At 35.8% G+C, this 25,365-nt stretch overlaps 1 protein-coding gene across 1 annotated transcript in view; it reads left to right on the top strand.

Annotated features, from left to right (window-relative positions):
• The window catches only part of LOC145687660 (glycine receptor subunit alpha-2-like), a 235,189-nt gene that overhangs the window by 181,811 nt on the left and 28,013 nt on the right, over nucleotides 1–25,365 (top strand). Inside the window, exons 7-9 of the mRNA XM_081761120.1 lie at nucleotides 9,777–9,911; nucleotides 12,600–12,700; nucleotides 23,754–23,914. Of these exons, the coding sequence (XP_081617246.1) occupies nucleotides 9,777–9,911; nucleotides 12,600–12,700; nucleotides 23,754–23,914 (397 nt within the window). The remainder of the gene's footprint in view (nucleotides 1–9,776; nucleotides 9,912–12,599; nucleotides 12,701–23,753; nucleotides 23,915–25,365) is intronic.

Below are 25,365 nucleotides of genomic sequence, written 5' to 3'. Positions count from 1 at the left end.
ATATTATTTACACCAACATGTGCGATCAAATTCGGTTACGCAAAAGGTATTTTTACTTGTTGACAATCAGACCAATCACATTTCAATCGAAGCGATTGATTTCTGCAGGCAAAATATGATAGTGATGTTGAGTTTACCACCAAATCCCAGTCATAATTTGAAACTATTAGATCGCTCCTTTTTTGACCCGTTAAATCCTGGTATTCAACTGTGTGTGATAGATGGACGAGGAATCATCCATCCCACATAATTCCAAGTTGCGAGTTTGTTTACTGAGGCTTACTACAAAAAAGAGTCATAAAATGCTTCGTGTGGAGTGTTGTACTGTATGGGGCGGAAATGTGGACATTACGTAAAGGTGATGAAAATCGACTTAAAGCCTTCGAAATGCGGATGTGGAGAAGAATGGAAAGAATTAGTTGGGTCGAGCGGAAAACGAATGAGAGAGTGTTAGAAATGGTGGGTGAGAAAAGAACACTTTTAGATATTATTAGGAAGAGGAAGAGAAACTGGTTGGGACATTGCCTAAGAAGATATTGTATCATGAGGGACGTCCTAGAGGGTATGGTGGCGGGAAAGAGAAGGAGGAGGCGAAGGGGACTACAATTAATGGATGATATAAAAACAGAAAGATCATACGCGAAGACGAAGAAGTTAGCGGAGGACCGTGGAGCATGGAAGCTTCTCAGCTGCGGCAAGTGACCTGCCAATAAAGGCAGAATACCTATGATGATGATTACTACAACGCTGCAACCATTGGTATCCAACCTTCAAGAATCTGGAGTTGTCCTACTGAATCCAGATGTGCTCACTGAAGATGATTTTCTTCTTTCTATTGTGGATGTGATAGACTTAAATGTAGAAGCCAGGTCTGAAGAAAGCATTCCTGAAGCAAAAAATCAAGCATCAGACCTGAATAGAGCCCAAAATCGTTCATCGGATGATTCACTGGAAGTAAAAAGGGACCCATGCGGTGCATCCAGATCAAACACTCCTTTGCCAGTTGCTCGTCCTCCTGCATCTGTTACCAAACCTTCAACCAGTAACGCTAGATCCTCACTAGAAACAAGCATAAAACTGGAAAAAAGGGGCCGTTGTCATAGAAACCACTGTTGCCATAACAACGAATCCTGTCACCGCTCGTCAATCTAAAACTGATTGGAAAAAAAAAATCTGCAACAAAAGTGATGCACAGAATAAGTCGTGAGTGGGAACCCTTCACCCCTGGTAGGGATGTTCATGAAGCTATCAGCTTATGCCTAATTATATTGGAATATAATTTCCATTTCTTAATTTCGAAACATACTAGGTTCGATCGAAACGAGAAAACTTTTTATCGGACTTCTAAAGAAAATAAAATAAAATAAATAAATACATGACCGTGTTTATTACATATAGAATTCCCAGTCACGACCCCCTTTTCAGTTTTATTAAAAATAGAAGAAGAAGATGAAGAAAGGAAGAGGAAGATAGAAGAGGAAAGAGGTAAAGAAAGAAGGTGATAAAGAGGAAACTGTTACTGGATATTTTGAGGAATATGGTAAAGGAAAGTGAATAATTATCTAATTGGGATCATTTCCAATAGCTATTGGGTGAATGTCTGGTATTAGGGTGATCAAAGATAGACACATGTTAACCCATACATCCCCGATCTAGATCCATTTGACCCCAACTACCGAATTATCCCCATCTAGCTCGGAGATAGATGAGAAAGTTTAATTTTACCGTTTATTCAATATTTCCAGAAAGTTTAGACTAATATTCAATATTTGAAAAATGAACGACGAAGTTGGTGGCATGTTAGAAACGACCACAGAAAAAAAAAATCAGAGTATCACATATGTGTCGAAGATTTTGACTTTCACAGTTCTCTCATGATGATCATTCGTTCAGGCTACTTCAGTCCTTTTTACTTCCTTCATAGAACCAACTTAAGTTAGTATTAACATTCAATGAGTTCAATTGATAACTACCAATAATTATAATAAGGCACATATGTATGACAAGATAATTGGTGCACTTAATACCAAACCTACATTTCACTCACACACACATTCATACAGGACAATGTATATTTAGGATTGTATTTGGTTGAATTAAACTAACCTAACTACATTGCTATAGACATTTATTACATTTCAATAGAAGAAGATTTAGTTTGACATAACAAAAAAAATTTAATACATGAAAAGAATGTTTCATAAACATGCACAGAAATTCGCTACTTGCAACAAGATCAAATAACACATTTCCCTTTTATATATATATATTAAAAGTTGAATTACATGAAGAAGAATTAAACCAAAGACGAAACAAGAAAAAAGAAGAAAAAAAAACTTCAAGGGTCAAGATATATTTAAAATTCAATGCAATGAATACATATCGTTGCAGGCAAAAGAAAAAATAATTGGTTAATCATTCAAGAAAAAAAAACACTTTAGTAATATTTTATTGAGTCTTTGTCTCAATAGGAGACATATCGACAGTTTTATGAGTCTTTGTTTTTATGTCGATAATAGCTCCCCTTTTTTTTTCTTAACTCTCTTTACGCACTGTGGTTTGTGTCCATGAGAGTATTCAATTGTTTTTGTTTTAACTATAGACAACTAATTGCTTCATATCACATATATGTATATCTATATTTCTCATTTCGTCACTCGACGCACTTTATCTAAAATTTCAAAGTTTGTCAATATTAAGGAAAAATTATCAAATCCAGTCACAGATATTGGGAACATATTTCCATGTTCCGGTATTCACATTAACTTATTAAACAGCTTTCAGTTCGTTGAATTTAAGATCACTAATTTTTTCCTAGTATAGATCTTGTAGTCAAAAGATTCTAAATATTGAATAGTTTGGTTTCCGATCGCAGGGGAAGGATTTGTTTCATGTTTACTGATGGAAAAAGTCGTTGGAGGGGCGCACTGTTTGGTAGGTTGCTAATTTCACTCGCAAAGTAAATTTGGGTAAGGATTAGGGTTATTCTTATTTATCTTACGACCCGCTACTTGTTTTATTCACATGCAGTATTTAACATTATATTCCACTTTAATAGTTACAGAAATTAATAACAACTCAACAAAAAGTAATTTATGACAATTTACGCGGTAATACTATATATCACAAATAGTTGGTTAATACCGGGTGTCAAAAATCTATGGCAACCTAACAAGACCAGGGTAAATATCGAGCCCATTACATACATACTCGCATATATATATATATATTCATATTAATCCATACAATAAATTTCACTTTAATATTTCGTCGACGTTTAAATTCTACATAACCGTTCATATTCGACAAGTATTCATATTTTATAAATATTTATATTTATTTGGCTCAAAGACAAAACAAAAACCCTGACTATCAAAATTCACCTTTTTTCCTTCATAAGGTTGCAACATTGTATTTCATATGAATAAACCCGATAATCAATAATCATTTTCAATTTACTAAAGATCCGCGTATATATACAAAAAAAAATAGCTGGTGTTATTTAATGAGTTGATATAAGAGGTGGAAAATGCAACAAATAGAGCAGGCACGTAACTCTTAAAACTATGTAAGTACATATATATATGTATATAAAAAAAAATCAATGTTATTCGAAACTAGTGGGCCCAAACTATTAATACATACACACTATATGACCAATCAATAGAAATAAAAACCAGAAATCAGTAATCAATTGATATAAGTTGTATGATCAATGAATAACGAAGGTTTCTAGGAATCTGAAAGCATAGTGTACCTTCCCGTCAATTTTTCCCGTGGTGGATTGAATATCGCGAAAATGGTCCTGAGTTGTGCTGCAATACCTCCACGAATTGCATCCTTCGATGTCTCAGTTAGTACATACGATCGAAATAAGTGATATGAATATTGTATGTTTTCATGAGTTTCAGAAACCGGGGGGGGGGGCAAGGTTGAAAAATTTGAAAAAAAAATCTCTAAGTAATGAAGACAGAGAGAGAGATAGAAAAGAAAGAAGATGAAGAATAGGGGCGCCAAAGACTTAAGTGAGAAATAACTAACGCTACAAAGACAGAAGTCGAATTTCACTCTCAACAAATCCTTAGCCAAAATATTATTAAAATGCCAAAAGGGTGGTCTACTCAAATACGTAGACTCAAGGAGCGCCCTGCTGCCAAGGAGCAAGTCTGTGTCTTGTAAATAATAACTTCACAAGTTATTGCTTGTAAAATTATTATCTAGTAACCGTATCCGGCCCAAACCAACAGGGTCCCGAAAATCGTCCGGAAGGTTGGAGTAGGCGTTAATTTAGGATTTCAAAGGGAAAAAAAATCATCCGACCACTTGGAAACTAGAAGATTCCAGAATAGTAATGAAATTAGAGTAATAGCTAAGATATCCCTAATTAGTGATTTGCCAAAATTAAAAAAAAATTAAATAAACTGAATTTTGGATCGGTGATTTCAATAACCAAAACATCACCGATAGCTACCCTGCGCAGACACGCCACAGTCTGGGATGTCGTTAATTTCCCTCATCTAATTAAACTAAGAAAAGAAACGAAAATACTTAAGGGGACTAGGGGTCGACATCCGGGTACGCTAAATTTAGTAGCAGTTAATTTAATCGGATAGTCCGAACTGAGTTATATGAACACTGCACAATAAATAAATAAGGTAAGCAACAAAAAAAAATCTCGGAGAGGCTATGAATGCTAAAGGTACAAATGACCGAAACCTGTACTTTTCGATGATCACAGGATATAGCAGTTGATTTTCTTAATTATCATTTCTGTCATCCTTTAGAAGTAATTCCCACATGATACTACTCTATCTATTGAAAGGCTTAAGATCTGGGGCTGTTATTATGAGGTACGTAAATGCAAAGTAACACACAATTCCCGACTATAATTTACCTTCAAGTAGCAAACTCGGTTGGATGAATGCACTGGTGTGGAAGTCAAAACGCGAGAGATTTTTTTTTCTTTCTTTCTTCGTAAACATGTTCATATTTTCACTATATAAAATTCACTAGGCCTATCCATTTAAATATAGGGGTCGTCATCTCGTTCATATTATATATCATATTATTAACATATCATTACATTCATTCATTATCTACTAATTTTCGCACGAAGTAATATTTTCTAAACACCCTATTTCGTACATTTTACACGCAGGCCATACACATATCTACATTACGCAGTAATAAATATATATATATATATATATAACTATCACAATCTATCACGCTCAAACCACCACACGATCACATTCATCGAACCACGTACTCTTTATTTCGAAGCACCCAAATTGTATTTACCTTGCAGGTTTAAAAAAAAAAATCATACATGTATTTACGGAAAGTTAAATTGTCAATGATTAATCTATTTCTGATTTGTTGATAAAACTGAAGCAACAATGGAATTTTCGACAGCCACGGGAAAAAAGAATTTAATACTACATTTTTAAACAAACAGTAACAGCATATGGGCTTTACTTCTATTAAGAAAATAGGTGTTCTTTATTTCAGCGGATTATTCATTAACTACTGGACCTAGCAAGCTGAAATTTTCAGTACAGTAAGATCTCATGCTATTTTATACGAAGGTATACTCATCCGAACCGAAAACCATGTCCACGGGAAGTAATTTGAGAATAACTGTCCAAAATCAAACAATCTAAATCACTGTCATATGCGATGTCGTACTGTCAACAAACAATTGACTACCGAAAACTGACGCTATGGCGCTGTAGTGGAGGCATAATTTACCGTGTACTGAAATGTATACTTGTACTCATTAATCAGAAATTTAATATTTACTCTGGTTTATTTATGTTAGAAAAATGGTACTAAATTAAAGCATATTTATACACTGTCCGAATCGAAAATTCACACACTCACACAAAACTACTAACTACATACACCACTGTTAGTACTACACATAAAGACAACTAACTAAACTAAACATGCACCATTTAGTTACATGCATGTTGACGAAAATAACCTAACACATTAAATTTAAAATACATTACTCCCTCGTCGATATATACATAGTCGGCTCTATTTAATTTAAAGGGGGTAAAATGAGAAAGGTAAACACTAGGTCTAATTGACCTGACCAATTGTTTACATAATGATTGCCAAAAATTGATGCCCTGGGGGAACCTTAACGAGGTTTATGGAGGGACCCTTCCCCTGAAAGGGGAAAAGGCCCTAAAACGAACAATAACTAACCCATTCCCCCGCTAGAACTGGTTCAATTTGGAAAAGGGGATAGGAGCCCTTTTAAGCTAACTTAAGCTGCCATTATTATTATTCACTTTACAACCATCAAACCTACGTACATGCGATTACTGAATAAATAATAGAAAGTCACATTTACTTAATACACGAACAACATGCACCAAACAGGTCGTAATTTCCCTAATCCCTACTTGAGTTTGAAATAAAAAAAAAAAATAAAGTCACTCTTTCACTGTTGTCTATTCTCGATAGGCAGCAAACATGGCTTCCTAGTAAACAGAACTGGAATTTGTTATTTCACTGAATTGCAGCTTCTTTACCAAAATTTGCGGATTTTTCGGGCTCCTATTCCGTTGTAAATCTTTAACTATTGAATTACATTATATGTTACCTTAGTTGTCCTTGGAAATTGGAATTCTTCCCGAAAAATATGTAGCACAAAATTTACAAGCTGCTCCTTGCAAGGTGTCTTCGTTTGTTCTCCTAACATTGCGCCGAAAAAGCCAGAGGTAGGAGAATTCCTCCAATCAGAACGAAAACTTTAGCCGCGGAAATTACAAAGCAAATAGAAATTTGGCAAATCCAGATATAACCGGAACTGAAAGTGACTATGGACTAGTGAGAGGGGGTGAGGGAAAGATTAGGTACCTGGCTAAATTCTACATTGGTCTGAAATTAAGGAAATTTATATCCAATAACGGAACTATGTTTCGGTATGACGTCAGAATGGTAAACCTTGTAACTATTCAAGTTATATATCCGTAAATGGGATTTACACTTAATCAAAATATAAATAAATATATTATACAGTGGGAATATGGTTACTAACGAAAACTTTGGGTTCATTATATTTAATTCGAAGTAAAGAGAGTAAATAAATTGTGTAACTAAACCGAAATTGAATAAAAAAAAAATTACTAGGTATAGGATGCGTAAAAAAAAATTGCCATTACTTTCAACTGTAATGGTACATTACAAGCAAGAGCTTATGCGGACTGTCCACTTCAAATACTCTTCTGCCGGTTGCTCGTTCTCATTCATCTGTTACCTAACCTTCAACCAGTAACACTGGATTCTCACTAGAAGCAAGCAGGAGCTCATGCGGATTATCCACATCAAACACTTCTCTGCTGATTGCTCGTTCATCGGTTACCAAACTTTCAACCAGTAAACTAGATCTTAACTGGAGGTAAGCAGGGGCCCATGTAGACCATTTACACCATGCACTCCTTTGGTGGTTGTCAGTCCTCCTCCAACTGCTACCAAGCACTCAACCAGTAGATCTTGATCTTCTCGAAGTCAATCAGAGATTCTGAATCCTCTCCTTTCAAGCAGAACTTACTTTCGAAACGGCGCCCTCCAAAGAGCAAAGGCAAACATCATCTTGCACCAGGAAAGCTACAATCGAAGTTGTAGCTACAACTCCTCAGGTCAGTGAGGAAGTAGTGTACGAGTGTCCATTATGCAATATCATTTACAGTGATCCACCAATAGAAGACTGGATCAAGTGCGCAAGATGCCATGAATGGTGGCATGAACAATGCACATCATATAAAGGAGTAGCACCTTCATCTGTGATAATTGCTAATGCTCTTTTGGGTGCGTACTCTTGCCCCTTTGATTTCGTACTCTTGCCCCACATATAGGGGCAAGAGTACGAATTTGAATGTTTTCATTTTATGAGTTCTACTTCCTCTAAGAATAGAGGTATATAAAAGTTGAGTTCACATTTCGTAAAGGAGAGTTCAAGTTTTGTGTTCCATGTAAAAGTTTTCCGTTGTAACTATTTTTTACCAAAATATATAAGTTTAATTAAAATTTGCGTACTCTTGCCCCCCTTTCCTCTACTACTGGATAATTTTATTTAATTAGGAAACGTAAATAATTTCATTCAAATATGATAGTTTTCAAAAAGACCAATATATTATTATCTACTCCTCATATGAATAAAGTAAAATTTTGGTAAAAGAATGGAAAACCTTCTAAGTGATATGTTACGTAGCCAATATAGTTATTTGAAAATTTTAACTAGGTTGGCGTCTAGTAACTAGGTTGAAGTGTGAAGTTTAACATAGACTCAGTTCTATATCTTTTTTGTAAAGAATCACAAAAGAGATTCATCAAATATTTTGTGTGAAGTGTTTACTGAATGAAGCATATTTGGGGACATTGGTAAAAAGAGAAGAAAATAATTAAAGACCTTCGAAATATGTGTATAGAGCAGGAAAGGAGAAAAAAGCAACTACGTGGATGAATTGGAAAGCCAATGCAGAAATGTTGAGAATAGTAGGGACGAACGAACAATATTATAGATATTTTTTTAAATAAAGGAAAAGAGATTACTTACAATACTACACGAGAAAAAAATTGTAATTCAAAAACGGGATCCAAAGTATGGGAGAGGGAAAACGAGGGAGGAAAAATGAGGACAATAATTAATGGAGGGTTTTAAAGTGAGTAAATGAGGCAAAGAGAAAAGTTGTGGACCGTCGTGCCTGGAAACCTCTCAATTTGGCGCAATTGTCACATCGGTGAGTGCAAAACACTTAACATAGGGTCTACTTATGAAGGTGATAACTACGTAAATCTGACAGCAAGTGTTTTGAATGTTACAAATATTCACGAATATTAATTCATTGATAAGATAGTTATATAGTAATTTTCTTCATTTTACCAATAATAATAATAATAATAATAATAATAATAATAATAATAATAATAATAATAATAATAATAATAATAATAGGAAAAAAAAGAAGAAGAAGATGATGATGAAATATTCTGAGAAAGAAACGATCAGAGAGGTATTCAGAAGTTTTCGTATATTTCAATATAATGGACTTTGCAAGTCCTTGTTTTCTAACATACAATACGGTAAAACATGCATTATGATCTTTCTTTCTTCTTTCCTCATTTTTGTTTATTTCCTATATTTTATCACTGTAACATAAATCATTACGAGCTTTCCAGGCTGAACCTCATCTATGCTGAAAATTTGATCGAGATTTTACTCAAACAACTTGACTTTGGTAATGTTCTATCCATATTTACCTCACGTGTTATTCATCTCTTTTAAGCTCTTCATTATATCTTTGCAGTAAGTTTTCAATCAGTCATCTCCTTATTACAGTTTTCGAGATATGTGGACGACTTCATTGATTTCATTGATTTTCCATTGACATAAATGTTAATATTTCGTGCTTTTGACTATGTTTCATTCCTTTTTAGCACAATTTGGTTTTAGAATATAGAATTTACAAGTCTCTTCTACATTTGAACTTAATTTCAGCCATCTCCCCCAAAGTCTATTCATATCATTGCAACCGGATAGGCTTTTAGTTTCATGAATAGTAGGAGGATATAAAGAGCTTTATTTATTGTCATTTTGAAGTAAAAGATAACAGAGTAGTTCATCTCTGTAAGTTTCTGAACCAATTTTATTAAAAAAAAGCTCAAATTCAAGATAACATAATATATTACTTTATACTAGTAGATTAGTATATATTCGTATGTAGTATAAGTACCCTCAAAAAATATCAATATCTTTCCAGTGTCGTATACTGTTGATGACCTGGTGTTTCAGTGGGATGACAAGTATCCATTAGTTGTGGATGATAAGATCGAGTTACCTCAACTGCAGATAGTCAAGAGCTACGTTGAAGATTGCTCCCAAGTGTATTCTACTGGTGAGCACCTCATTATTTACAATTTAAACGTATTATTACAAATATTTTTCGTTATTTCGAATGCTCAGGAAATTAAGTAAAATGACTGCTGGTTGTTTTAATATATATATGCAGGATGGCCCAAACGTAGACATACAGTCCCGTACTGATCAACTCATTGCTTATGTATCATTTCTTATTGTTATCCATCAGGTAGACTTAGTTTCTTTATTACTTGCTTTTAAAGCCTTTTTACACACATCTTAAGTTCAGAACAGCGGAAGCAAATAAACTCATGAGCTAGAATGTTATACTTGATCAATGGAGGGGTGTATACCTACTTTTAGGCCATGTTTCAAAACAACACCGACAGCGTTTGGGAGGTGATTCCTGACACCAAAATAAAACGAAAAGTATAGACCAACCTGGGTGCACAAATGCTTCCTTTCGGAGTTATAGACTGCCGAAATCATGAGAAAATGAGCTTTAAAGATCCATAGCTCCAAAGCTATGGGACCTACCGTAGTCGGGTCAAGACTTTACTTAGGAACTAATATGTACTCTATCCAAAAATACACGTTTCAGAATCCTAAGGTACTCACGCAACAATTTTTGTACAGTCAGTTCGGTTACGGGCATATAATCTGAAGTACTCACTAACTACCTCTGTAAAAATCGTTGCGGAAGTACTGCAGGATTCTGAAGGATGTATCTTTGGATAGAGCACATATTAGTTCATTAGTAAAGTCTTGACCCGACTACGGTAGACCCCATAGTTTTAGAGGTATGGACCCTTAAAGATCATTTTTTCATGTTTTCGGCAGCCTATAATTCCGAAAGGAATCATTTGTGCACCCAGGTTTGTCTATACTTTTTGTCTTATCTTGGTGTCAGGTATCACCTCCCAAACGTTGTCGGTGTTGTTTTGAAACACTCTGTATATAGTGCAATGATACGATACATGAATACATGATAGTGCAATGATACACATGTAATCATGATATAATACATGATTACTAAACATGTAAAGCACACATTATCATAAATATATATATATATATATACTTCATTTGATTTTTTCAGTTGAAAACACCTTTAATTCCTATTTAAACGGTATTAATCGCGTTTATATTGTACCTAATATATTGACTTGGAACTTTGAGCACATTAATTGGATCGTGTACAGGGGAAACCACAACTCTGCACACAATAATACATCAGACACTTATATAGCAGATCAAGGTTTACCAACGTACTACCAGGCTTGATCCCGATCGCATGCGTTTATTTGAAGGCATACGATATATGATGCCCTTGATTTTAGAGGGAAAATCAACTGAAGGACAGAAACAAATAAAAATGTTCAATATACGTAATGACTATCCAGAAAGTAAAGGAATGATTGGATATATTTTAACGAAAGCAAAATAGATCAAAATACGATTTTCAATGACGATGTTACTCATCTGCCACCAATGACTAAAGTCATGAACTACTGCCAGAAGATAAAGAATGATTGCACACTACTGTGTCACTCTTTAATGACTTCGCCGCGCTATCCGAAACAAGAGACGTGAAATGTTGTGCGCAAGGACTGCGCAGATTCATGACAACGTTATACCTCATGCACCTGCAGCAACAGAACAAAAATTGCAATGTTTCAAGTAAGACGACCCCTCCCCTGACAGTCCCGACTTGATGCTTAGTAACTTTCATCTTTCCCCCAAAATGAAGAAGTTTCTAGGGGGAACAAACTTCCAAAGTGAAAACGCGCTTAAAAAATCAGTAACTTCTTGGCTTAAGTCACTGGTATTGAAAAATTTGTTTCTCGTTACGATAAGTGCCTCGATAACAATAAAATTATACAGAAAAATAGTATTAGGTTTAGTATTGTTGTAAATGAAGTTTCGTGGTCGTAGTCGCTAATGCTCTTGCCTTTGATGCGATCAGTCCTGGGTTCGTATCCGAGTGGGAAGACTCGGTAAAGGTGTAACGCCTTTTTCAAGCCGACCATATTAACTGAGGTTATTCCTGGTTTTTCTCCACTCACCGGTCAAAGGCCGGGATAGTACCAAGCATATAGGTTCCAAGTTACTTTATTCCTTCTTCTTTCCAGTGTACTCGCCGAGGGACGTCGTCCCTCATATGCGACGGGCGTAAGGTCGTAGATGCCGGTAACATCCAGAAATGTGTATAAATAAATACAATAAATAAAGTAAATGATTTTTTGTTTTGATATCTTTTGTTTTTTGATGATATATACCTAGTCGTTCTTTACTTTCTAGATCACCCTCGTAGTATACAAAATAAAACTCTGTATTATAGTAAATTTAGATGGCTTTATGGAAAGAGCAAGTATTGCTGTAAGAAGCAATATCATCTCCTATTGAAATCAAAGACATCACAACTCAAATTGGTGTCAACAATATAAGTTACTCTTTAAATAGTTGTGCAGTCTGACAAATATGCAATAGCTATTCTGTATCTTTATTAAAAACTCATTGAAATAACATTTTCCTCTAGAAAGAGAATAAAATAAATTATTTTTCTTGTCTTGAAAGAAATAAAAGATTGTATCGTCGAAAACCAACATAAATGTAATATCTATTTTAAAAAGATGTAATTTTTAGTAACTGTTGCATGTTTATCCTTGCTAAAGTGTTTTGATGTAAGTCAATCAATATCTAACGATAAAATATTTCTTCATAGGTAAATTCACTTGCTTGGAGGTTGTATTTGTGTTGAAACGGCGGCTTGGATATTTTTTGTTCCACACTTACATCCCGACATGCTTGATTGTAATTATGTCGGTAAGTTATGACATACAAGGAAGGATCATGAATGAAGGAAATGTGAATCAAATATAGTCCATTCATAAAACATAACAGATATAAGAGGAAAAGTTAAAAACTTCCTGGTATTTTATTGTAACTATTTATTATCACAATATAGCTACACATTCCCTTAATCTCTTCAAGATAGGCTCCTTGAGAACACACATTCTTGTATCACCGCTCCTGCGATTGCTGAAAACAACGCTGAAAATTCTGTTTTGGTATGTTCCTAAGTTCAGCCGTAGCGCTCGTTTGGATGTTTTCTACAGTGGGAAAATTGTTATCTTTGAAACTCTTTCTGCTTTTGGTTAAGAGCCAGAAATCTGCTGATACGAAAATCTGGTGAGTAGGGAGGCTGGTAGCAGAGGATTTTTGGCTCTTTCCCAAAATCAAAAATGACCTCAAAAGTAATCATTTTGCCACCCTAGAAGTCATCCAAACCAAGGCGACGGCTGAACTTAGGAACATACCAAAACAGGACTTTCAGCGTTGTTTCCAGCCATGGTAGAAGCGATGGAACAAAAATCAAAATGAAACGAAATCTTTAAGTTTTACGTCCCACAGATATGTCGGTTAGGCTAAAGGAGACTGTGGTGATGAGAGATGAGTGAAATGGTGGAATGAAGAAAGTGGGAGGAAACGGGAGAACCCCTAGAAAACCCACGAGTACGGTGTTTGTCCACCACAAAGTCCACACGGCGCGAGCTGAGATCGAACCAGGGACCCCAATCACCGGAGGTGAACGCTCTACCACTGAGCCACCGCGCCCCCTAAGCGATGGAACAAGTGTATGTGTGTTCTCAAGGAGGCTATTCTGAAGACGATTAACTTAATGTGTACCTATATTGTGGTAATAAATAGTTACAACCAAATTCCTGGAACTTTTTGACTGTATGTCCAAGCACAAAGAGTAGGTGCCATGGAAAATGTAACTATCTCTTGTGGCCCATTTACCTGTGTAAGGAACAGTCAGAAACTGAAAAGAAAACATTGATTTTAAGAATTACATCTAGCTTGTAGTGTAATTATTGCGTATACATGAATCATAGATTAGTTTCATAGTTAAACAAATAGATTGTCGAGAAGCATTAGTCGTATTGACCTATAATGTACAGTCGGGACGAAAGAAATATGACACCCTATTATTCTGCTTAACTTGACTGGAATTTACTACATATCAGTTTCTGCAATCAATAAACGAGAACTTCCCAAATTTATAAGTGTTTGCCAGTAAGTCGTCTTACATAAATTATACAAAGACAATCTGCAGATGTTTATAAAGTACGTATTTTGGCCAAATGTAACAGGTTTGACCAAATGCCTTAAAAGTGCACTGGCCTCATTCCACCTGAAGACGTTTCGCCCTTACAAAAATATAACATTTATAACAGATGCAGTTTTCATTGGTTCAGATATTAATTTCTGGCGCCGCAATTACTTTCTATGTTTACAGTCGCTTCAATTTTCGGTCTCGAGATTCAAAGACATGATAAGATACGTGTTTTTTTTTTCTTTTTCAGAATTAGAAAGATCTACCTCATTGGAAATAACCCGTACAATTTTGCTTCGAATATGGTCTTGCTGAGATATATTGAGAAGATGAGTGTTCACATCAGGCATTCATATAGTGTGCTCACTGTGAAAAGTGTTTCTATTTTCAAATTGTGTTTAGCTTAGACGTTATACACGTTCTGTAATTAGCTTGGGAGATCTCGCGTATTTTCTTAGGTATATGTACGATTTAATATTGTATTAATGCGTTTTTTTTTTATTTTAGTTTTTCGAATTCAGTAACCTTCTATTTCTTCAAATGTGTGACTTATCACTTTTAATCACATACATTCAGGAAACCATACAATCAAAGAATGACCCATTATCATCACAAATTGGTAGATTTGATCACGTTAATCTTACGTTAGCCGGACAAGTCTATTTCCGAGCTCGAGGAGTGGTCGTACTATTTTAGGTGATACGTGTAAATATGTTATACGCTAATATGACTTATCTCTCTCGATATCCTATTTTATTACCAAGACTACCATATATGATTCATGTCTCTGCAATAACAACACTACAAGATAGACGTAATTCGTAAAATAAATAAGTTTCCAATTTGCGGCTTGGCCTCTGCAGGTGAGTGGGTCACAGGGGGATATTCCGTTGTCCTACCTACTTTCTTGTGCCGGAACACATCTTTGTCATGTTTTTCGAATGGCGAATGTTTGATTCAAAAGTCCGTGTGACAAATCCATTATTCTTTGTCGTTCGATGTTATTTGAAGCTTGCACGATACGTAGATTATGGTAGTATATACGTTTAGTTAGTTGAAGGAAGTAGTCCGATGTTGCTAATTATATATATATATATATATATATATATATATATATATATATATATATATATATATATATATATATATATATATATATATATGTGTGTGTGTGTGTGTGTGTGTGTGTGTGTAGGGCGTTACAAAAGAACACGGACAACGTTTGGGAGTTGATTCCTGACATCAAGATAAGACAAAAAGTATAGACCAACCTCGGTGCACAAATGCTTCCTTTCGGACTTATAAGCTGTCGAAAACTAGCAAAAAATTAATTTTAAAGGTCCATAGCTTTAATACTATGAGACCTAGTGTAGTCAGGTCAAGACTTCATTTAGGAACTAATATGTTTTCTATTCAAGTATCCAAGTTTCAGAATCCTGAGGTACTTACGAAGCAATTTTATAGAGAGAGTTTGGCTACGGTCACATAATTTGAAGCAACTACTTCTGTAAAAGTTGTTGCGGAAGTACCTCAGGATTGTGAAACTTGGATATTTGGATAGGGCACATACTAGTTCCTAAGTGAAGTCTTGACCCAACTACAGTAGGTTTCATAGTTTTGGAGCTATGCACCTTTAAAGTTCATTTTTTCATGTTTTCGGCAGCCTGTAGCTCCGAAAGGAAGTATTTGTGCACCCAGAATGGTCTATACTTTTTGCCTTATCTTGGTGTCAGGAATCACCTCCCAATTGTTGTCGGTTTTGCTTTTAAACACACTGTATATAGATTAAGGTACTTATGTCTGACATATTCAAAATTTTCGTTTGTATCTTCTGAGTTTCTTATTCTCTCGAACATTTGTGTTAGTAGTAACAAAGATAAAGTATTTTTTTTAATTGTGTAAGTAGTAGAAAACTAGTGGTGTTCATTACATAAAGAGACTAAATATGAGATTAATTATAACAAGTTTTGATTAATCTATTCGTGTATGACCATTAGCAAAATAGTGAAAGGCACGTAAAATATTTAAGCAAAGTAAGACTCATAATTCTGATTGTATTCAATTGGCACAACTATTATTCACTAATGATACTATGTATTCTACAAAAAGGGAGGAGAAGATATTTTTAATTGAGTATCTTCATCGTCTTTCCTTTCACCAATATAAATACCAGTAATTGAAACATTCCACCGAATAACGCTATATGACACATTTCAGCGAAATCAAGAGAATCGATTTTTGAGATAAATGTCCCAGATTAATGCCCTTTAAGTTAAGAGAGACAAATGATTAAGGCAAGTGAATGGTAATGGAAAAACTGGTGGAATGAGAATCGGGGAAGAAACGGGAAATCGAAAGGAACGAAACGAAATCTTTCTCAAACCTTCCAAAATAAGTCTATTGTTTGGGGTGGTAATCCATAAAGGCTAAGAGAATCGAAATGGGGAAAAAGCCACCCAACGCTGCAAACTTGAACATGTGCATACAAAACAAATATGCAGAATAAACTATATAAAAATTGTGCGACTTTGATACAATATAGTGCATGGTTTCTTTGAAGAATTCCGAAGATCGACAGAGGTTGAGGTTAAAAATCGGTTAAGAATGAACGGGATAATTTATGGGCCATTTTTGAAAAAGTACTTCATGATATTTTTCTTGAAAACGAATGTTTGCTTTCGATGTAATAGGCTGTATATTTTCTTTGAGGCTTCTGAGTCATGTTCTCTAGATGTAGTTTACATTAGTGAAGAACAAAAAGATGAATTATCTGCCCTCTCCCAGTTTTTTTTTTTTTTTTAATTCCATGACAGCTTTCGTAAAACCTATTCGATTCTCATATAATTTATATTTTCTTTGAGACTTTTCTTCGATTCTCAGTGCTTCGAAATAAAATGGTCAGAAATGAATGAAAAAATAACTCCCTAACATAAGCTGAATAATTCCGATTAAAAAATGATCTAACAAGTGTCCAAATGGATGAATCGAGTTACGGGATGAGACATAGTGCATGTGCTGATAGATGATGTGAAAATATGTGTATGTAATAAGTTATAGCGGATGAGCGCCATAAGAAACGGAGGAGGAGGGGGTCAAAATGGGTGGAAGAAGGGCTATGCTATTTTATAGAAATACATCAAATAAACGGTTGAATTGCAAAAATGAAGAAAGATAAACAATGCAAACAGTGCTAGTTTCGCATATTGTCAAAGGAAGAATAGGTAGAATAGATCACGAACCTCCGCCGCCATCTTGAAATCCGCCATTTTGAAATATGTTATATTTTTTGAAATGGAAAGGTAATCATATGATATATCAACTTGGGCCAGCATGTTTTAAAAAGTCAATTATGAACTTTAGTGATCGTTATCTGTACTTATTTGGAAGATTTGGGATCATCTTTATAGTTATTTACGAAAATTTAGGAGACTGATACTCGTTTTGTGTGATACTCGTAGCCCCCAACTTAGCATATGACGTTTATCCTAGGAATGTGGAGTTAGTCGAACGTCCATTTGGAGGATACTTTTCCTAATAAATGGCTCCCATACAAACTCCAGCTTCACCAGCATCTAAAAGAGGACGATCCAGACCGTCGGGTGCAGTTTGCAGAATGGGCAACACCCCAACTGGAAACCAACCCAGATTTCCCCTTGACTGTGCTGTTATCCAATGAGGCGAATTTTTACGTCAACAGAGAAGTAAACAAATAAAACCACCGCTATTGGAGTGACAAGAACCCTCATTGGAGTGATATATCAGGGATGGTTGCTGATCAACAGGTTATGGTATGGTGTGGTATTTTTGGCACGAGGGTCACTGGCCCATTCATCGCCTACGACACTGAAATCTAATCAATACCTATGGTTGGTGGACGAAGATATCCTTCCGTCAGCGTAGTCAGAGGACGGTTCATATCCAACGTTCTTCCAGCAGGATGGAGTCCCACCTGTATCAACAGTTCCCTGGGAGGTGGAACAAGCGTCGGGGACCGGAGTGTCCATCACTCTCTCCGGATCTCTACTTCTACCTGTGAGGCCACCTTCAGTCCATAATATACTATACTCCATCAAGATCCGGAATTTACCACATCTGGTGCAGCGGATTGATGATGTATACGCTTCTGTGCATCCAAAGACATTGCTGACTGTGCATGAGGAATGGAAGAGGCATATAACACACACCATTGTTGCACCCAGCGTGTGTTTTGATCATATCCGAAGAAATAAAACATGTAATAATTCATCAACGGTTAGTGATATAACAAAATCAACAGTAACATTGCATTCCTGTTCAAAACACAGTATTAACACATGTGCCACATGACTACCTTTCGGTTTCAAAAAATATCACAGATTTCAAAATAGCTTATTTCAAGATGGCGGCGGATGTTCGTGATCTACTCTGTTCATTCTTCTTTCGCCAGTATGTGAAACTGCCACCGTTTACATTGTCTATCTTTCACTATTTCTTCGGTTCAACAGTTTATTTGATGTATTTCTGTAACATAGCATAGCCCTTCTCCTACCAATTTTGACCCCCTCCCCTTCCGTTTCTTATGGCGCTCAGTCGCTATAACTTTGCACATAAACATATTTTCCCATGCTCTATCAGGCGCACTATGTCTCATACCGCAACTCGATTCATCCATTTGGACTCTTGTAAGATTACTCTCGTAGATGTGTTAGATTTGCACACAATATAACATCTTTTGAAATTTCATAATCATTTCATAATCAGAACCTAAAATATCAGTGGAAAACGAAACAGTGAACTCTTCTCTTCCGCTCCTACCGGTGTAGAAAAAAACTGTTCCACAATTGCCTACGTAAAAATAATTACATTTTCACACATAACGTATTTATTGAGGCTTTCACAGAATCCTCAATGGTTGGAATTGAATTAGGTTAAAGCTGAGGTCTTTCCACACACACATACACACAAACTCATACTTTCTATAATTAAAAAAAATATCTTCCACAGTAGCTCTTGCTAAACAATATCGATTTTCATGGAATATGATATATCTTTTTTTTTTTTTAGGGTTTTTGATATTGTTTATTACTTGAAATGAGTCAATGACAAGAGAGTGATCGCCCTTTGATTGTAAATCAAAAAGTTCTGCAAAAATTTCGTAAAAATATTCATTTTTTATATATATATATATATATATATATATATATATATATATATATATATATATATATATATATATATATATATATATATATATATATATATACACTGTGTCTTGTTCGAGATTAGTGACTTACTCTTATAGTCTAGGGCTGAAATTAGCCTAAGGGAAGATAGAAAGTTGCTCGCTTCTAAACGTACAGCATCATTAGTCATGAAAGTTTCAGAATATTCAAAGTAAAATGTGTTCCTTATTGTGCCAGAACACTAGAATTAAACTTAGCGAGGATTCAAAACATATTGGGCCTTATGCAGTGTCGTTCTGACGTGTGATTAGTGCCGTACTAAAGAGTTCGATTAACATATGCTTCCTGAAGTAGCCATGCCTTTAGTATGGTTCCAATCACACGTCAAAACGACTCTGCATAAGGCCCATAGTTCCTATTCACTGTTCCTGAAGTAGTCACAACGTTGAGTAAACGAGTTTCTTAAACAACAATATATATACAGCTTTTGTCAAGTAAATATTCCAATACATCGTGTATCCCCTTCTAGTTTGAATCAGGGGCGGACCCAGGGGGTGGGGCCATCGCCCCCGCAAAAGAGGAAACTTTCTTATTTTATATATAAATAAAATCCATCCCAGAATTTGGAGATCTTAAAAGTAGCTCTAAGTAGAGTGTTACAACCCATCGCTCCCTCCCAGAAGTCCGTCCTGGATTCCCCCCATTTTTGAATACAGGACTGCACAGTCACATGTTATTAATTATAGAAGTTTCGGATATAATTTCCTGAAATTGCATTCAACCCTTCGATATTCGGTTATTTTACACGTCATTCCTCCCAACTCATGCCCTTTGACATGTCTCGTTACCACTCCATTGTTTCCAGAATGTAAGTGATTTGTCTGCTAAGATTGGTTGAAATTTCTCCAGGCTTCCGCTAGAATATATGTACTGTATATGAGCAATACCTTAACCGTTACCCTTGTAAATTTTCAGTTCAGCTGACGTGATTATTCTTGCTTAAAATTAAATGTCATCGGGGGGTCACCTAGCAGCCCACTTACCGGAAAATTATGGATTCGACACTACTCTGGGTCATTTTAGACATTTTATTTTTCACTTTTCTCAACTCCTTAGCCGATGAAGGCTGAACTTGAACTTTAGTGCTATCGAGAGTAATCGGGAGTATGAGTATTCACCTCAGTGACACCTCAAACTATGAATTCGACACTAATATCAGTTGTTTTCGATCATTTTTATGTCACCCCCTCTAGCTCTTTTTGGATATTCAACACTAATATTTGCCGGTTTTGTTTGTTTTTACATGTCATCATTCCCCCTCGGGGGTGCTAATGGGAACTAAACTTGCACTTAAACAGCATTTGGAGTGTCACTATTCATCTCAGCTCTTCTGAAAACTATGGATTTGACACTAATATTGGTCGTTTTCGATTATTTTTATATTTATCCCTTCTCACTCCCCCTAAGTGCCAAGGGATCTTACCCCCACAGTTCTGTTTTCGACACAGTAAGTAGTATGTGTATCATGTTTGTTTAAAATTCTTTCAGGCCTTCGAGAGTTATGCTAAAAAAATACCCACATACTGTACATACATACGTATATAGATAGATATAGATATACACCGTAGATAGGTAAATACTTGACTTGTAGTCTTACTTTTTGCACACTTGTACGTATATTAAAAATGGCTGTACATATATATATATATATATATATATATATATATATATATATATATATATATATATATATAGGGGAGAGTTGCCTAGTTTGAACCAGTTACCACTATTTACCATATAAACTAGACAAAACACAATTAAATAAGAGAATAATGTTTTAATTTCAAAATATATTGTATCTGCTTTAAAGTGGTGTGCATACTGTAACAAAAAACTCATTATTAACATATTTATTACCAAAAAATTAAATTATTGACATCGGTCCATTTAAGAAAACTAGTTTCCTACGTTGAACCATGCGTTTCTTAGAATGGACCTCGCAGAAACTTTAACGAATAAAATAAATTTACTCTCAAACAAGAAAGAAAATACTTGACAATTGAAACGCAGAAGTACCTGCGCAATTAATATAACTGTTAGGATAAATTTAGGCCTATTACCTTTACAGAACCTTTACGTAATGAAGAAATAAAAAAATGAAAGTAATATTCACTGCTCAATTACGAAACTGAAATAAGTCTTAACACAATTTGCTATTGTGTGCAAAATGGAAAGTTGCATCTGCTTTGCGTATTTAAGAAGTGGGAAGAACGTTACATGTTGAACAATAGTATATTTTTTTACTTGGTTTCACCTTTGCACAACGAGTGTGGACCCAACGGCGGCATTTCAAGCACTGAATCATATCTTCTTGCCTGTTTTTCTTACATAGGGAGCAAAACCAACTGGTTTGCTTCTCATTGATTCGAAACAACTGCTTTTTCCTCTGGATCATCTCATTTCTTCTCGCGGCTGAATGTTCAAGCTCTAGTTTGTAAGGACTACTTGTGATTACAACAGCTTTTTGTCCTTTACTTTGGCCTCTTCGCGATCCGGCCGGTCCTGGTTGATCTATTGCTTTTGGTAAAGGGGATATCTGTAATAAGGTCTTTTTGAAGTTCTTTAGTTTCTTGGCAGGTGGCACATAATCCTTGTCATGATCACTATCGTCTTCTGATTCGATCTCTGACTCTAGACTTCGCATGGCTGATAACTTGCTTTGTTGTTTTGTACGATCTTCTTTGGGAGACCCAACTGCCATCAGAATAGAAAGTATTGGATGGAGCAAATAGATGGTCTGCAAAAACGTGATGATTAACCGGCCAAATCCCTGCTGCACGAAATGCACTGTGGGCATTAGCGACTGTAGCTGCTCTGCCGTATGCTTCATTCAAAAGAGCTGGGATATTTGATTGTTTGATTTGATGTCCTTTGTAGGTGTTTAAGAACTTTTGTTGAGCTTGGACGAAATACGTCTGCAACGGTCCAAAGAATGCAACATCAAGTGGTTGCAAACGGTGTGTAGTGTGACCAGGTAGCTGCAGTAAAATAATGCCGTTTTCTCTGGCAAATTCCCAAGCCGCTAGGTTCTTGCTGTGTGTGGTATGTCCATCAAGCAAAAGAAGAACTTTATTTTCTTTATTGCAGTTTGTATTCTTTCTAAAATGTTCAAGCCATACCACAAACAAATCAGAGTTTATGTATCCTGTATTAGAAATCTTGACAATGCTTCCTGCAGGGGCATCAATCTCAAAATCACTATTCCACTTTTTGGCTTTAAATATTATGATCGGGGGTATGTAGACACCTGCCGCACTCACTGCACAAACCATTGTAGTATTCACTCCGCGCTCTCCACTTGTAACAGCACCTACCTGACGTTTTCCTTTTTTAGCAACTATTTGCGGTAGATGTTTTTGGACAGTAGTGAATCCTGATTCATCCACGTTGTAAATTCTCTCTGCTGTGATTTGGAATTTGTCCACATTGCGTTCCAAAAGATCAAAAAAATGTCCTACATTTTCTCTGTTAAATCCCTTTGCTCTTTGTAATGAGGTAGCTTCTGGTAGACGCACAGAAAGTTCAGGATTTCTTTTCATAAATGCATAGAACCACTTTTTTCCTGCCAAACCTTTCTCCCGATTGAACATGTGAGAAACGCCACATTTTTCTGCTAAGTCAAACGCTAATCGCCGAGCTTCTGTAATCGTCAGTTCAAAAAAAAAAAAAAAAAAAACCACTCTTCTAATGCTATCATGTGCTCCGCAAGAGTCCTCTCCATGTCTGGGTTGAAGGTAGCCTGCCTTCCTAGTCCCTTGATTCCATTAACGATACTATTTTTCTGAAGAGCATGCCGCCTAATCGTTGCTTTAGGAACTCCATATACTCTGCTGCATTCATTTAAAACATAATCTCCATTTCGATAAGCAGCAATGGCCATTTGTAATTCCTCTTCCGTCCATTGGCCATATTGTCCTCTTTGGGCCATTCTTGAGCTGAAATAATGGAGAAACACGTCTTTAATATATTTGCAGTTACCCAAGGTAATACAATTTATTTAAAATTAATCATAGACTCTACACGAAATTATTTTAAAATGTTTGCCTGCAATGGACCGGTCCAATCCAGGCAACAAATGCTGGTTCAAACTGGGCAACTGCTACGTTGAAACAAAAAGACGTGTTCTCCAATTTTCTATTACATTGAAATACTAAAGCACATGCATTACTTTGTAGTTAAAACAACACATTTGACGCGCGTATAGTTTAAAAGCTTGATAGTTACCTGTTAATGATGTAAGTTCACTTGCGATCCCAGCACTAACAGATCTGCATAACATACCCTTCCGCCGTTTTCAGCTTCACTGCGTGCAGGTGGCGAGAAACAGTAAACAACGTGTTCCTTCCCTTATCTGAAAACAGTGTAGCTAACTCTTATATTTCAAATATATCTACTTTTCAAAATATAAGGCGGTCCAATCTAGGAACCGGTCCAACTTCGGGAACTCTCCCCTATATATACTGTATATATATATGACAGTGTATGTGTTTTGTGTGTCTGTGTGTGTAATTTTATCATACAGTTTTTCTTTATCCAGTGGGTGTCATTTTGGATTAGACCAGAAGCTGCCCCTGCTAGAGTCACTTTAGGTGTGACATCTCTCCTCACGCTATCCACACAACACGCTAAATCACAGGCAGCTCTTCCTCCGGTTTCGTATATGAAAGCTGTAGATGGATTCATGTCTGTGTGTACTGTGTAAGTACTATCTTTCTATTTTTTTCGCATTCAACATTTCTTGTTGACCTAGTAATCAGCACTATGAACAAGTCCTTATATACAGACGGAGTATAGGTATATGTTATTCTACAGAGTAGATAATGGAGTTTTCTAGGTCTGTGTATTGTAAAAGGACAGTTGTAATTCTATGTTTAATTTTAGAGGAACCTGTGAAATATAAGGATATACTAAGCGTTTGAATACCACAATCGCAGTATTATGTAATGCTACTAGGCTTTCGTTCATTTCCAACAAGTACACAATATCTTGTTACTTTATACATCGTATCCTCAATTTCTGCACACCAGTGTACATATATATATATATATATATATATATATATATATATATATATATATATATATATATATATATATATATATATATATAATGTGTGTGTGTGTGTGTGTGCGTATACAGTGTTTCTAAAGCAACACCGACAATGTTCGAAAGTAATTCTTGACATCAACATAGAAAGTATAGACCAACCTGGGTATAAGGAACCCTTCTTTCGGCGCTATGACCACGCACAAATTTATCGGAAAATGAAAAATCAATAATACCACAATCCTCAAACCTTATTCATGTTGTTCAGAAACACCAGTCTACATTTATTTATCTTAAATTTTTCTGAAGTACGCGCAACAAAACGATCAATTGTCACTTATCTGTTCAAAGTTGGCAGTTTCAGACACAAGGTAGCACCTAATTTCAATATATATATATATATATATATATATATATATATATATATATATATATATATATATAAGTAGTACTCGCCTGACTTGAGCCAAATTTTCCGCCCCCTGGAGCGTGGCGCCCGCCGCCCCTCCAAAATTTGCGCCCCGGGCGCCCGACGCCCATTTTGGTGTTACGTGGTATGACGTCATAGTGTCACGTGATGTTAGGCCACGCCTCTTTAGGTCACGTGCTGTTAGGCCATGCCTTTTTGGGTTACGTGGTGTTAGGCCACGCCTTTATGGGGTAGTTTTACCGAGGGGGTTGATTTTGTTCCCTTTTACAGCATAAAATTTTGGAGATTGTTACTTTTCGATGGAATACAGGTGTATGTATAGTTCACCTTGCGGAATTTAATTTCAACTTTTGCGCCCCCGGCGCCCCTAGGACACACCCCGTCCGCCTTTATGGGGTAGTTTTACCGAGGGGGGTTGATTTTGTTCCCTTTTATGGCATAAATTTTGAGATTGTTACCTTATAATGGAGTACAGGTGTATGTATAGCTTATTTTGTGGTACCTGATTTTAACTTTTGCGCCCCTGGAGTGTGACGCTCGCCGAAATTTTGCGCCCCCGTCCCCTCTAGTTTACATAGTTTTACGCTCCGTCTTTATGAGGTAGTCCCACTAAAGGGTTTTATTTTGTTTCCTTTTATGGCTATAAATTTGAAGAATGTTATTCCCTTCTTAC

The sequence above is a fragment of the Thermobia domestica genome, chromosome 6 (assembly GCF_964235325.1).
Source record: "Thermobia domestica chromosome 6, izTheDome1.hap1.1, whole genome shotgun sequence".
Taxonomy (NCBI): Eukaryota; Metazoa; Arthropoda; class Insecta; order Zygentoma; family Lepismatidae; genus Thermobia; species Thermobia domestica.
The sequence above is the reverse complement of the archived record's forward strand: the minus strand, read 5'-3'. Positions and strand labels throughout refer to the sequence as shown.